General features: G+C 42.1%; 1 protein-coding gene across 2 annotated transcripts in view; it reads right to left on the reverse strand.

Annotated features, from left to right (window-relative positions):
* LOC114874362 overlaps nt 1–16,476 on the reverse strand; it is a 44,943-nt gene that overhangs the window by 2,985 nt on the left and 25,482 nt on the right. For both annotated transcript variants that reach the window (XM_029183560.2, XM_029183561.2), the window contains exons 3-5: nt 12,786–13,015; nt 3,150–3,441; nt 30–248 (exon numbers count right to left, since the gene is read on the reverse strand). In XM_029183560.2, coding sequence (XP_029039393.1) covers nt 30–248; nt 3,150–3,441; nt 12,786–13,015 — 741 coding nt within the window. The remainder of the gene's footprint in view (nt 1–29; nt 249–3,149; nt 3,442–12,785; nt 13,016–16,476) is intronic.

The raw sequence follows: 16,476 nt of genomic DNA on the forward strand, positions 1-16,476 counted from the left end.
AGGATAGAAAATATCAATTGACGCGTTACCTGAATGTACAATCTTGTCTGGGTTCGCGGGGCAGACTTGAGGAAGGCGTTCAGAAATGAAACTCCTGCGACTCTCAGTGCAATTGCTGCTCTGGGAGCGAGGAGCGCGCCGGCTAGGAACCGGAAACGTCCACCTTCGCCGTACTTTAGCCTCAGAGTCGATACGGCTTCAGAGACGGCGGCGTGACCACCAGGTGTCTGGCAAACTTTCGTCAACAACTGGAATAATCGAAATCCTTCGAATCTATCCTCAACCACTTTCAATATCGTGCTAAGTTCATTGAAAATTCGGGGAAACTTCCGAAAGGCCCCCCCATCCTAGGTGGATGAGAGTCTATATACAGGGTGTTATGTAACGCATTTTCACGCTCCTAGGTGGTGGTAGGGGGGATGATTCTGAACAACTTTTTCCTTTGCGAAAAATTGATCCGAAGCTTCCTTTTTGAATTATTAAGCAAAAACACTGACCAATCCGAGCGCGTATAACGCGCGGGCTCAGGGGCGGCAGCGTCGGCTACGAAGCGGGGCTTGACGTAGGTCGCGAACGAACGGCTCGGCACCCCGTTTACATAGCACAATAAAAAAATTAAACTAGTTAAACATTTTTTGTTGTTGTTCAAAACGAATACGGAATCTAATCTCTTGTCGCCTGTCATTATGTAAAAAAGGAAATTTTAAACATTCTAAATAACAAATAAAAATGTTTGAAATGAAATAATCAATACAAATTTTAAAACAATTTCAGTGAAACTTACCCATTCGTTCGTAAATTCCTATCTGGGTCAATCCTGGGTTATTGTGTCAGTCTTCATCATTTGACGAAGAAACGCGTGTGCAGAACAGCTGATTTCACGGTCGGGCTAGTGAACTTGCCTCGTTTATTGCACTTAGGTACAATAAACGCTTTTGTGTGGTCGTTTCAGTGAAAAAATCGACCCCGAAAGGGACTGCGCGAGTGCGATACCTAAGTGCAATAAACGAGGCGAGTTCACTAACCCGATCGTGAAATCAGCTGTTCTGCTCACGTGTTTCTTCGTCAAGTGATGAAGACCGACACAATAACCCAGGATTGACCCAGATAGGAATTTACGAACGAATGGGTAAGTTTCACTGAAATTGTTTTAAAATTTGTATTCATTATTTCATTTCAAACATTTTTATTTGTTATTTAGAATGTTGAAAATTTCCTTTTTTACATAATGACAGGCGACAAGAGATTAGATTCCGTATTCGTTTTGAACAACAACAAAAAATGTTTAACTAGTTTAATTTTTTTATTGTGCTATGCTAACGGGGTGCCGAGCCGTTCGTTCGCGACCTACGTCAAGCCCCGCTTCGTAGCCGACGCTGCCGTCCCTGAGCCCGCGCGTTATACGCGCTCGGATTGGTCAGTGTTTTTGCTTAATAATTCAAAAAGGAAGCTTCGGACCACTTTTTCGCAAAGGAAAAAGTTGTTCAGAATCACCCCCCCTACCACCATCTAGGAGCGTGAAAATGCGTTACATAACACCCTGTATAAGGCTTTTAGCACACGAGGAATCGATTGAGACTAATTATAGAGCAGGATCTCTAAAAGTTTCAGAGATACAGGTAACTAGTAGTTAGCCCGTAAATTAGACTTAACTAGAGATAATTATCACAAATGACGTCATAAATTGATTCTCGAAGGTTACTCCACTTAACTTAATCTAACCTAACCTTTTTTTTTAATTTGCCAAAGGGGAAATACAGTTACATACGCAGCCCCTTTCGCACTATTCGGCTAAGGGACGCCCGGGCAGTGTGGGACTCGTATTATCCACTAAAACCCCTCCCCCGCGTGGGGGTGTACTTTCGAAAGGTCCCCCCACTCTAGGGCTGCCAAAGTTCGGATTTATAGTAATCAAAATCAAAGAAGAAAAGTTTTAAAATTCGAATTAAAGTTGGAAGAGTGACGAGTAAGCATTCTGGTTCTGCTGAGGGAGCACATAAGGAAGCAAGGGCCCATCGAGGGAGCAAGAGAGCCATTGCGCAGCCTCACTCCCTCCTGCGCATGCGCAGTCTGATTTTCAAGCCGAATATGAGTATATTTCATATATCTCGAGAACGGTTTATTTGCCGGACTTGAAAAATGTCTCATTTGATTTCTCGCCCCTTAGTTACTATAAATCCAAAGTTTGGCTGCCCTAGAGTGGGGGGTCTTTCGGAAGTACCCGAAAATTTTACCAAGTAAGTAATTTTTCTCTTCCTCTTCAAAGTGTTAAACAACGCGTGAATCCATAGCGTACGATGAAAACTAAGAACAGTGAATTCGTCTAACAGTCTGGTTGGAGCAAGCTAAGTCCACGGTTGGTTTACGGAGGGCGCGATAACGATCTCTCTGTATTCTCATTATACGTATTACTCCGACACTGTAGTTTTCTGTGATCACGTGCCGTGCTGGTAATTATCCAGTTCGGTTGGCGAACGTGTCTGATCGTAGCCGCGATGCTTGCGAGGTGCACTTCCTCGCCGGCGGGAAATAAAAAGTGGCCGTCAGTTTGCAAATGAAGCCGGCCGAATAACGTTTTGGATAGAGGATAAAAACTGGTTCCGACAGTGAGCACACACGAAATAACGGGCTGCGGCTCGTCAAGTGGACCGAGTTTACTGGATAACAACGTTTACGACTATCTAAATGGGTCAGAGACCTAACGAGCCTGCACTCTCGCGAATTACAGCAACGTTGACCCACTATCCTCTCGCTAATTATTTCTGTAATCGCGACGATTATGCGTTCCGCATTCCCTTTTTTTTAAACCAGCCAGATAACGAGCGAAATTAATCATGAATATTTTATTTATAGAACCACGTTAATGTTATTCTAAACGGTAAGTAATAATACGATAAGGTATACCGACGAGAGTTGGACGTTCAATTATGCTCAGAATAAAACGGTGGATTAAACACGAACAGATACTTTATACTAACACGTCAACTATCTGAAGGATAAGGAATTTAATATATTCAAATGATTAAGAAATTAAGTGTATCATCTTTGAAAATAGTGAAGCTAAGAAACACAGGACGAATGTAAATGGATGCATGATCCTTTTTGATTAACAGTACTGTGGCAGTCAGAACGGAAGTGACGATTGTTACCTGGAGTGCCAGCACTCGGGACCGGTTCAAGCTACTGGTCAGACAAACCGCCAGAGCGAGAAGACCCGGTTGAGCTTGCACCAGGAGCCTCGGTGCATCGGCGCATCGCTCGGCGCATGCGGCCAGACACTCGACGCAGCCCAACTCGTCCAGAGCAGCTCTCCTTGTACCGACCCTTGGACCCGTGTGACCGGAAGTGGGTGGCGAACTTTGGGCCAGCTGTACACCTCGAAGAGTCTCGAGTAACAAAGTGATCCCATCGGCTGGAGGCGAAGCGAATTCCTGGACGAAGCTGAAAAAGAAAGGAATCCTCTCGTTTCTATTGCCTGATTTTCCACAGTTGCGTAGCGAGCGGAAGAGTATCGATAGCGGAACGAAAGGTAGGTATATATGTATACGTTAACCTTGAAGAGAAACGATCGCACGCGTAACAGGCATTGAACCGGTGACAGAGAAAAGAAGAAAAAGTATAATTACATAATTATGGGACCTTGCGATTAAGAGAAAAAGCAATCCGGTTTTATAGGTGCTGGTAAGCAAGTTCCTTTGAGCTTGTCAACGGAACGATTATAAGAGTGACGGGGCAAAAAGCCGATAACTGTTAATGAAGTAAATACATAAGAGGAGAAGAAAATATATTTCAATTACATTTACATACCCTACCAGTGACTGGAACATCATTATCAACTATAAATTCTCAGGGTACACCGACTGGTTACGTAAACATAATCCAATGAATAATGTAAAAACGGATTTATTGAATGAAGTCACTTTTATTTTTCTTCATCCAAGAACGAGCCTCGTTTCGTGACTCGCGGATAGCATATCGATGCAAGGCATTAATTAATTAATTTTCATCCTCCTCTGAATGTACCCCGATATAAAACTAGTCGGATTTTATGCCCGATTATCGTTCGCCCTGATCCTCGTAATCATATCGTTTTTACGAGACATCGTATTTATCAATTGCCCTAGACCAACAGGACGAAGAGGAAGCGAAACAAGATAGTCCTTCCGTTACACAGATCGTGAACAGGTGGGTACGTGTGTGATGGCCTTAAGGTAGACAGGTGCAAGGACGAGGAAATAGATATTACCACTGTCAAACGGTGACAGAGGCCAGGCAGAGAGAGGGAGAGTTTGTTGCAGAGGTGGAGATTGCGTTTCTTGTTCGCGTTTAGTTCGAATGGAATTCTCGTAATGGACGAGAGCTATCTTTGATCGTGTCACGTTAGTTTCCTTAATTATACAGCCGGGACACGTGTAGCTGGCCGATCCACCTAGCCAGGCCATCGGCTTTGTGCACCTTGCTGCAGTTTCTCCTGTTCGCCGCCGTGAGAATTTTCTTGCAACCGATGCTTTTCTCACTTTCTATGTACATGTACGCGTTATGCAATTTCCCTTGGTAAACGCATCGAACTCATCGACGACAGTTCAACGGACGTAAGGTTATCCAGTATTGTAGGAGAGGGGAGAAAAAGGCGTTTCGTCTCGAGATCGTCTGTCAGACTCGTCAATGGGGCTGACAACAGACGATCCATGCCCCAGACACCCTATCATATCGCAATTCGAAACTCCTATACAAGGTACCCCAAAACTGGTATCCCGCGGAGGGATGATTGCTGAGGTCATTCTAAACAACTTTTTCCTTTGCCAAAATGTTGGTTAAGGCTTCGTTTTCGAGTTATTAACGTCGGTATAATAGGATTCGTTGGGCAAAAGTTGTATCGAATAATGAATTAAAAAGTAGAAAGGAACAATAGTATCGAATGATTGGTTGCTCATCCCTCCACGGATCCTACCCCAGTTCTGGGACACCCTGTATATTCAAACTGCATGCCGGGCGACCGCTTGCGAGAACATTGTCACCGATCATCTCGCCGCCACCTAGCGGTCGCCGGCCCGAACCAAAGGCGTCCGGGGAGACGAAATCCTCTCTCTCCCTCCACTAAACGCTTACAGTATTGTCAAATTCCAATCGCGAAGCGGGTGATAAAAAGTAGAATAACCGGTGGATCGTCCGGATATCTGAAATATTACCGGTTCCCGTTATTCGACTGGCCAGAATGCGGGGAAATAAAAGGAAAAGGATAAATCGACATTGACCCGTATGTTTTTCGATCACCGGCCGAGGAACACGCGCTCGTCAATGCCAATTATTCGCGTGTAATCTCTGTTACGTTATGAGTTACGACTTCGTTAACCGCCTTAAGAAATACCTTATAACATTTCTTAGAAATTCCAAGAAGCAACGATACCAACAATCTTCTTGCATCGTGAAGCCTGGAGGAGGCGAATCATAAGATAGGAATTCCGAGTTTACAAACGCCACCTTGTACACGAAATTTTTCCTTGGACCTGGACAAACAGTCGTAAATAAAGCTGGCTGGCTTGGAAAGGTAAAAAGGTGTTCGAAAAGACGTTCGTCTAGACGGCGACTCTATAAACAGTGTATATAAGCGCCGTAACGCCAGTTGAATGCATGCAAATGAGTATTAAAACGTTTTCTATGTACGCGACTATGTATTCGTCGCCTATTTACCGGCGGCCTTTAAAAGCCGACCGGAGGAAGAGAGAAAGAGTTACATTCTAACAATAGACGCATTATGTTACCTGTCGCATTATGCATAGCGCGCGGTGTATCGCGATACTCGCGCGTGTACACGCGTGCAAAATACACTCGCCTTAAGGGGTTAGGCCACTCTAGAGCAAGAAAAAATAGGCATATTTTGGGAATTTTTTTTTTAAATGACGGAATAAATCCAAATTTATTTTACAACTAATAAACTTTAAAAATTAATTTTTGTATAGTGAGTCAAGTCAAAATATGGGCTCTGCAGCATTTCTTCGATGACGCTTTTTTTTGTAGGGCTAAACGGCCGGACCAGCAGCTCTTGCAATTTTTAACTTAGGATAAAAAACCAAAATATTTTCGATTATATACGAGAACAGCTACCGAACTACGTAGGATTTTTTGATATATCGATATATTGATTTTTTAAGAGAAAATGTAAAATTTCAAGAAAAAATCCTACGCAGTTCGATAGAGAATTTAGTTTTGAATATGTTGTTAAATTTTCAAATCGATTGGTGATGATCTGTTTGATTTATGAGTCCGGCCAGTTTGAAAAATGCGGTTTCGTGAAAAATACGTTTAAAGTGTTCAGTAATAGGCGCAGCAGACCGGGAGGGGCTGCGCCAGAATTCGAAATTCGAGTATTTAGAGATTTTTCCCACCCATAATCTTTAGCCATATCAGTAAACAAAAAAAAAATTTCGATTTTTTCAAAATTCTAGAATGACTTAACCCCTTAAAAACACGAGTCCTATTTGGATTTATACGTACGCCGAGGAAAAGGAGAGTGACTGCGAGGAGTATGCAAAGAGCGAAGCGTAATCGATCTGACGGAATTGCAAGCGGATAGAAAGCGGAGTTGAGCGGACGAGGAGCGTTGAATCGAACCGAGTGGTAATCGAAGAGTGGACCAAAGTCTGCCTTGAAATTTTGTTGATAGACAATTTTCGTTCGAACAGTTTCGTGTAGACCCTGCAGGGGCGAATAGAGGATGTTAAGAGGAATTCGTTCCAAGGCGAACGGCTATCGACCACACGCTTTCCTGGAGACATCATGCGAGGCTTCGTCCAGCAATGGGTGCATTATATTACACCCCGCATTATGCAGACTACGGTGTACACGTAAGAATGCCTTCGGCGGACGCGACATGAATATCAAGTGTTCCCTATTGGCCGGTTGTGTGGGCACACCCTAAAACACGACACGAAGAGCCGAAGAAAACGAAAGGCTGAACGTTTCTCTTTCACGCGATATTTCTGCTCTTTGCCTTGAAAATATTACACAATCTCTGTACTTTTTTCCTCTTTATTTTTGGCTCTCGAGATACAGGTACCTGCGTTCTCACAAGTTTGGTAACTCGAAAATTCGAAAATTAAACTTTGCAGATTTGTAGGGGACTTCAAGAGAAGTATAGCTCAATTTCAGTTCTTCAGGGTGAAAACACCCCGTGAAGGTAAATAGGTGTTTCCATATTTCCCTGTACATCTTTAAAATTATCGTAGAAATAAAATAATGGTTATAATAAACATTGTATTGTTTTTAATGCTTTATAAAACGAGGGAATTTAATTGATAAAAATTCTTTGTTTAAAACTTCTCTTGTTAGAAAGTCCAAAATAAGAAGGCTTTCTAAAAATATTCAATTATGAAACATCCTGCGACTGCATAAATCCAGGTGGCAGAAAAACGTAGCCGATAAAAGCGTCGTCTTTCCGTCGTAATACTTTATCGTTATTCGCTATGCACGAGGCAAACACGGCACGTAAATAAACGTAGGAAATAATATAGAAACCGCCGGTGCATATATTCTTTGCCGAGACAAAGAACGCTTATTGTAAAACCACTTAGGAAATGCAGCCGGTCGAATCGAAACGCGTTTTGCCTCGACCGTAAGAAGCTTGAACTTGACTTTACACTCTTTCAGAAGCGAGCTCGAATTGATACGAGCAGGTTGACGAACCGACGCGACGGAGGAACGATCGAGATAAACACGTTTCACGATCTCTTTGGAGGACGACCAGGTGTCTGGGTTATGAACGCGAGCCTATCCGCTCGATCACGATGCATTGCCAGCTATGTGTGAGAAGCAGAAACGGGATCTGATATCGCGCGAAAAAAAAAAAAAAAACAATATATACATATCTAGAAAGAGAGACTTCCTCGATTTCCATTAAGTAGGAAGCAGTTACGCATTCGGTGTTACGCGAACCGGAAGCATCGCGGGGTATCGCGGGTTCGCTGGCCGGTCGAGGCTTCTTCGACGCGGTTCGTATTCCTGCGCGTGGAAACGGAAAAAAGGATAGCCAGACCGCTTTATACAAAATACATCGTATATATTTCACGAGCCACAGGTCTGTTTCCTTTTACGCGCCTCGAGTTTCGGTTCGATTAAAACCGTCGGGTATGATTTTAACGTTTCGCGTGTGATGTACGGAAAGAATGAAAATCTACCTCAGATTCGATGAGTTAACGCCTTCCATTGTGACGGAGGCTTCGTTTCTGGCATACAAAGGGGACAAATTTTATGAATGAACTGAAAGCGATTCTCCGAAGGGTATTAACGGTTCGACGTGGCAATGATCGAGAAAACGCGCTGAACACGCGGAATATCAATGGAAACGTGGCCTGGTTCGCATAACAAGGACCCAAGACACGCGAGCCTTTTCAAATTCAGCAAGAATTCTATACCCGTCACGCGTTTCTTTTATTCCCTTTGGTAAGGCTTCGGAATGATACTACACTTGTATTTATTTTATTCAAACCAACTAAAATATGAAGTCCTAACGTGCGAAAGTGCCAATGTGCGAAGTTGTGGTATATCGAGTTTTCTAGTTTTTTTAAGCGAATTTATGATTTAAATTGAAAAACAAAATTATATTATTTCTACGTAACAGACCAAAAAAAAATCTAACCTAAACCTAAACCTAACCTAAACCCAACCCTTACCATTTTTCGCGATGCCCAGCGCCATCTTCTTGCAAAACTTTTCCCAAAACAGGTGAAAAAGATCGGTTTTCGCGATTTTCTACATATTTACGTCTCCCCTAACCTGACACATATACAGGGTGATCCTCTAGCTAGAGGACACAAAGGAACACTGGCGAAAATGGACCCCTTGACTGCACCATAAAGAGGTCCGTATTGTCATATGCCAGCGGGGACCTATCCGGGCCGAGACGACTCTGTGTGTCTTCATGGTGCGGTCAAGGGATTCATTGTCGTCAGTTCCTTTGTGTCCTCTAGCGAGAGGATCACCCTGTATATATATAAAATTTAAAAACCATAGGGATATGGTATCATTCCAGAGATAAGCCTTCCCTTTCAATACTCGATCTTTAGACCGTGCGTTTACTTGGGAGAATTTGTTTCAAACTTCCAGTGTAATTAGAGCAATACGAATGTTTAATTAAACGTCCAGCCTTTCGGTTAACAGCCGATAATAACTCGGCACGTTCCGCCAGTTCTTTTCTTTCTTTCTTGCTTCGTTGAGCAGATGTACGAGGTATAATAACACGTCAGTTTTCATTAACGGTCTGCTCGGAAGCGCACGCGAATCCTGAAACCGCGATGATACTTGTTAAACGGCAAGAATATTCCTGATGAAAGTTTCCGAAGCAAAAATTCTCCTCGACCGGATGTTATTCCGTAGCCAACTTGAATTTAATTCAATCTGGCATCATGTTTTATAATTCATTCGACACTCTTGATGGCTCGTAAACTTCTGCTAATACCCGTTCTAACAAGCTTGCAACGTTTCTGCAAAACGCGAACCGTCGGCGCAGAAATTTCAAAGCAACGCAAGAAACTTTGTCGTAATCGTTCTGGACAGGGCAATTATTACGATCGTCTGGAAACTGAATCGATTCCATCGACTGCAACATTGGCAAGAAGGAGGTAAAAAAAAAAAGCTTCGGTTAAACGTTTTAATAAGATTCCGACAAACGATACGCGATTCAATCGTGGAACTCGAGGATGTGCCTCATCTAGATCGATTTGCGCATTGAACACGCTCGACCAGCAGATACAGTTATTCGTAATATCGACATTCGTCGATCCGGCGCCGTTATTTGCGGATAATCTGGTCACCGCGCAAGAAATCATCCGCTTCTACCATTGAATCCACTTTTGGAGCGAACACGGTGTCGCTTATTTTCAATTTGTCGATCGAGTTCCAATACCTTTAAATAATGAACAGTAATACGGATATGTAGGACGGTCGGCCGTATGGACACCGAAGAACTGTCCAGGATCCATGGAAAAGTGTGACATCAGGACGGTGGTCGGGTCGAATCGCGTAACGGAGCTGCAATGTCCTTTCCTCTCGTTTCTAAACCGTTCGTTAATGGCGAAACGGCCACAGGGTATACGGTTACTTTAATCTTAGAACGGCCTTAGGCATTGCAAATTGCGGCAGTCGCGTGGTTAAATGCGCGCACACGGCCGAGGAAAGTTGAACGCGATGTTATCCTTCACACGGCGCGCATGCATACTACTTTTTCTGCTTTTTCTAAGAGAAGCCCCTCTGGATGGCCACCGACAGCTCGTTCTTGCCTCTCTGTCCTTTTACATTCGTTCGCTCGTGATTAGAATCATTTTCATCTATGCAGACCGCAGTTCTTGCCGCGCCGTTCCTGTATCCGTTCGCTGCAAATTGTGCGCCGATGCGCGCGGCAAAATTGCGCTTAATAAGGGTAAACGAGCGCGCCGATCGGCCAGTGATTAGTCCGGGAATATTATCAGGGCGGTTTTCAATGCTCTCGACGTTAGCAGGCTTCTACGGTTAAACTTGAATTTCCATAATCCACTGTATTAACAACTCTTGCTTAGCTAATTAGAAACTTTTCTGTTAATTGCTTTAACAATTTCTTAACTCTCCCCCTCCGAGTTCTAGGGGAAAGGGTATAGCAGGATAAGATGGTCAAAAGTGCCCTCGAACCGATTTTATTGAGCTGTACATCATTTTATAGTTTATCAAAAAGAACTGTTGTACACCAAGTTTCAACTCTGTATCTTAACCAGGAGGGTAGTTACAGGGTAAGAAACAAAAACTGGATTTTGCCATATTTTCCCTATTTAATGATATTCAAAAAATTTGAAATAATTCAGAATCATAAAGAAACATGTCTAGAATATTCTAGAATTTTTTCAGATTTTTTGAATACCATTGAATAGGGAAAATATGGCATAAACCAGTTTTTCTTTCTTATCCTGTAACTACCCTCCTGGTTAAGATACAGAGTTGAAACTTGGTGTACAACAGTTCTTTTTGATAAGCTATAAAATGGTGTATAGTTCAATAAAATCGGCTTAAGGATACTTTTGATCATCTTATCCTGCTCTACCCTTTTCACTTTTTAGAACTTGCCTTCGAGTTTTTATTTTTACTGCAACAATATTTCACTTTAACCCTTTGACTGCTATGGATGCACAAATAAAAGTTATCAACGCATGTTACTAATTACACGCCACATGTTATCGTATTATAATGATACGACAAAACACTGAAAAAGAAAAAGAAATAAGAGAATAAAAAGAAAAGTGATTCTTATTTCGTACACACAGAACGTTCAAGCTTAGAGTACTCAGCAGTCAAAGGGTTAATAAACATCTCAGAATTTTTTCAGTTTTTTTTTAAATCAGGCCCGGGTGAAGAACATTGCCACTGGAGGGTTAAAAATAAAAATTCCATCTTTATGGAACACCCTGTACACCTTGGATGGTACATATTTGTAATGATAGTAATTGATCGATCTATCCTGCAGTGTAAAAAGCATAAAAGTTCCTTTAAGAAAATCGCTTCGCAACGGTCGCTTCTAATTTCTTCGTTGTTAACCACACGTTTGTTCGTCGTGTACCTCTTCGTATGTATAATTGAAATGTTGGCGAATGAGAAACGAACGCGAACACGAGGAGGTAGTCGAATTAAAAGTTATCGCCGATAGAAAAGGATCCGGTGGCTGTGAGCGAGATTGAATCTCGTACAGGGCCGATACGAATCTCGACACAGGAAGAGCAGGGAAAATCGTAACTCTATCGGCCGAGTCAATTAAGCTTGTGTCTAACGGTCGTGATTAGACGCGTTATAAATGAATGTGTACGTTACGTGGAAACGTGCCTTGGGCAACAACGTCCGGGCAAACATCGTCGATCTTTCGAGTTCCAACTATGAGACACACGGGACATTCGGAAACAAATCTACGCGTTTACCTATGATCCTTAATCATTCTGGCGCCTAACCGAACTATTATTTATTCCGATCCTATCGAAACGAAGGGGACTCGTCGTTTTTCTTTGTTAATTCTATCAGCGACGAGTAACGATGCAAAAACGAGATTATTGCGAGAGAAGTTTTTGCCAATGATCCAGGTGCCAACATGATGGATGACTAATGACTGAAACGTATTTATTGAAACAGAAAGATCAGAAGGAGGGGAAAAACACGGATAAGTAAGCCAGGATCAAAAGTACCCTTCCAAGCAATTAAATGTTTTACCGTTTACTCGAGCAAGGGTGATTAATGAAAACTGATAAGACCGGAAACAGAGGCAGACTATGACAGATGATCCATTTCATTCGATTATAACATAGTTGTACTAAATTAAATGTAACTGTACAAAAAATGAATCACACTTCTTGCCTCGTATTTTCGGCTATGAATTGAAAACACGAAACAAGGTTCTCACAGCATAAGGTCGCTTAATGAATGTTGATTAATCAAGAAGAATTTTTACGAGTTCCAACACATTCGCCCGACCTTCCTCCTTCTTCTCTCGTAAAAAACGCGTAAAAAGTAACTGTAAAAGCCGTATTCAACTTCTTCTTCCTGCTCGATCGGTATCGAACAGTTTCGTGATGTTCTTGTTAGTTCCAGCAGGAGAGCGTAAATTTACTCGTGCGATCTAATTGTTCACGGACAATCGAGTGCACGTATTTCCGTCGAAAAGTTTCTATTCGAAAGTGAAAATTTTTCAATCCTTTCGTAATGAAACACGAAAATTTCTAAATAAATTTTCTACGACAGAATGGTCGGCAAGGGTTTTAAGGATTGATAGATGCACCAACCTTGGAAACGCGAGCCTCAGGTCAGCCCTGAGCTTGTTCAGAAGCTCGCTGACCGACGTGAATTGTCTCAAGGTCATCTCGCCGCTTCCGGAAGCGTAACCGGAACTCGAACTGGTTGTCGACGGCAGGGTACCCTGCAAGTCTTGAACACTTCCTAATGGACGTCTTCCCCATCGTCTCAAGGCGATCGCGTAGTCCTCCGCGTTGTACGTGGGCGGTCTTAATCGCTCCTGCAAATAAAATCGCAAAGATTCAGTCGTAATTGCGCTTGTCGTTACATAAAAACCGTATCGCTATGTTAAGAACGGATGCAGAACGTATCGAAATAAATTGCAGTGAAATTAATATAACTGCGCTGGAATCGGCATAGATTTATCAAAATAATTAGATGCGCTCAATTAAGAACATTTGCTATATTTTGCAATCGTTTCTTTCAGCATCCAGAAGCTAGAAAAAATTGCATTACAACACTTGGTTACAAGAAAGTCTCAATTATGTTATTTCGCTGTAAAGTTAACCCAGATATGCCTATCATCCTTCCGGAAGGATGATGGTACAAAAATTGAATTAATATGTTCTACTTCGACCTCGAGTAGAAGAAATCTTACTTATGTGGGTTAAACTAAAAAACTGTAATTCGTCACAGTCCATCGATGGTTCCGTGTCTCGAATGAATTGCAAAATTTTGCAAAACGACGATCGCAAAGAGTGGGAGTTTAGTCGAGGTTAATTTAACGCCGCTTCCAACCATAAATCGCTAGAATTATAGTGATTATCGTCCCAAGTCCATAGGTTGCGGTCTAGGTGAAGCTACCACGGTGATTGATTCCCCGTTGAAACCCAGATCGATCGCGGAAATTAATTAACCGCCTTCAACTCCCGTGTATCCTCGGAAACGGAGAGATCTAAACAACCGCGAGTAATCTTCTGGAAAGGCAATTAAAACTTGCACCCGTTTCAAAAGGTACAAGCAGTGGCGGCTCGTAGATAAAATTAGTGGGGATGCTGCTCCACTGGGGGAGCGACAGTGCTCTCTCTACCGCGCAGCTTCGCGCGCAGCTTCCTATGTGCGCATGCGCACACGGTCAAACACCACGCCGCTGTGAAGCACACAGTTCCATACAAAGATTTTTGTATCTTTTTCATAAACTGGGGGTGGCTACTGACATTAAGCTTAAGGATTATGTAGTGTGCAAGTATAAAGAAAGAATTAAAGAAAAAAGGACTCATTATATTAAATGTTATCGATAATATCAAGTGCAAATAAGGGGTGCTGCAATTTCACAGTGCCTATACGCGAGACGCCACTTGGCACAAGTATCCGATACCCCGGAGCATTACAATGGTGACTAGATAGAATTCAAGAATCGTTTATCCGGTTAATTTACGCCGAAGGCCGCGCAGTCGCTTTCTAAACAGCATACCTCGAGCGTTTTGTGTAAATTAAATCGCTCGACGGAGTGTGGTTTCGATTCGAAGCGGTTAATCGGTCAAGTTTATACAAGAAATCAAGTTTCTATTTCGCGGTCGCTGGATTTTTCACGCGCGAGAAGCCTCGAAGGAAAACCGCGATACACGGTAGCGATTTAAAAAAAAAAAGTAGATTCTTTTATTGTTTATTTCGAACGACGCGACGGAGAAACCATGCTCGAGTGAAGATTTTATAGGACGATCGAGGTTGTTGACAGTCGCGATCAATCATAGGCTGGTAAGACGGCGTCGACGGAGGACGCTGATGGCCCATCATCGTCTGATGAATACCGAGCTCGCTTATAACGATGCATTTTTCGACGAGCAATAAAGTAATTAGAGTTCCTTTCCGGGATATGCGGCCACGGATACGTACGTAAATTGTCTAATGGCGATCATGATAGAGTAGAGACCTGCTGCATAGATCAATCATGCTTCAGTTTTTTCATCTTTTCGTTCAGTTGAACGACTGAAACGGGATCTTCGTGCAGGAAATCGTTAAAGAGAAGGGGTGCTCTTAACTGTAGCAATTATGCGAGTAATTAGGCGTTTGGTCGACGAAAATGATGCGCGAGCCTCCACAGGATCAAACTTTATCTACTTGCAACCTACATATTGTACAAGGGTGCGTCACGCTTTCTTATTAGACCATTCGGACACTTTGTGTCCTTTTGCTCGACAATAATTATACACGCGATTCGAAAGCAAACGAACGAATCTTTCGCAGTATCTGATCGAGAAGAATCGTCGAGCCGCGTGTCGCGCTCGATCCAATTTCAAACCGCACACCTTCGTTTCACATTTTACTCAATTAGAGTGAAGAATTCGAATCGCGGTAAAAGTCCCGACGACTTTCACGAGCATTCGACTTAAGAATTCTAATAGACGTCCCAGCGAAGAGACTCTGGTTTCATGAAACATTCTATTGTAACCAGTCGTGCGCTCTCATTAGCGGATAATGTAACATTAGTTTTAAATAAAAGAAGAAAACAACTAGGTCTTTGATTAAGGTCAAGGATTGCTCGCGATTTCAACGACAATCGCTCGAAAATCTCATTGCAAGTGCAATTGCCAGAGGACAGAGACGAGTGTTGCGTGTACGTCGAAACAATTCAAGCGGAATGCAAGCGTGTGCAGTTGGAACGGGTTAACACGGCGCACTGTGCCTTCTACTCGATATTAATCATATTATCCGTGACTAATTACCACCCTCGCAGTTTCGCGACGCGTATAAATGTCGGCGAAGCCATTACGTACGCGCAGAATTCGATGCATCCGACTGGTGCATGTTGATGCAACGCGCGAGCATGAAAACCGTGGCACGGTTAAACACGAGACGAACGATCGTTTCGACGATTTACATGAGTTGGATAATAATAATCAAGGGTTTGTGGTATAGACGCTTGACAAAACTGCTTTACAAATGGTATGAGATAATTAATTAGCCAAATTACTAATATACGAAGTTGCATTCGTATCATAAATTATTAGGTGCACAAAATGATTCTGTGGTTTTCATTTTATTAAATTGAAGATTCATTTTTAAACTATTGAAGTAATTTTTATTATTTTTATTGAATATTCAAATTTAAAATACTGATTAAGAAGGTGCAGTACTAAAGGCACTAAATTAATCTGTATACGGGTCATTCCATGTCAAATTGATCACTTTTTGTCATTATCATCAGCGATTTTGTTCTAAATAAAATATGTGAAACTGGGGAGGGGGGGTTAAGTCATCATTTTGCCGGTTTCGAATTTGTTTAAAAATTACAGGCTTTCGAAGTTTGCAATTTTTGCCCATTTTGGCAAAAACGGGCTTCACTGACCGCGTCCTGTTCCAGCTCATTGTGACGCCAATTTTCAATTTCCCATCCTTCTGAAGGGCTCATTTTGAAGGGGAAACTTCAGGGAATATGACGTTATTTTTTTTTAAATTGAAGTCACTCTTGGCATTCATAAAAAAAACGCAAAAAATGAATTTGTTTACATTTTTCGACATTATAAAGTTAATTATCAAGGTTAAAAAAATTATTTTATAATAGCTTAATCCTTTCTGAATAAAAAAAAAATGTTGCTCGATCGGACAAATAGTTCCGGAGATAAAAATTCGTAAGTGAAGCCCGTTTTCGCCAAAATGGGCAAAAATTGCAAATTCGAAACCGGCAAAATGATGACTTAAATCCCCTCTAGATTCACATGGACTGCAGCATATTTCATT

The sequence above is a fragment of the Osmia bicornis genome, chromosome 10 (assembly GCF_907164935.1).
Source record: "Osmia bicornis bicornis chromosome 10, iOsmBic2.1, whole genome shotgun sequence".
In the NCBI taxonomy this organism is placed as follows: Eukaryota; Metazoa; Arthropoda; class Insecta; order Hymenoptera; family Megachilidae; genus Osmia; species Osmia bicornis.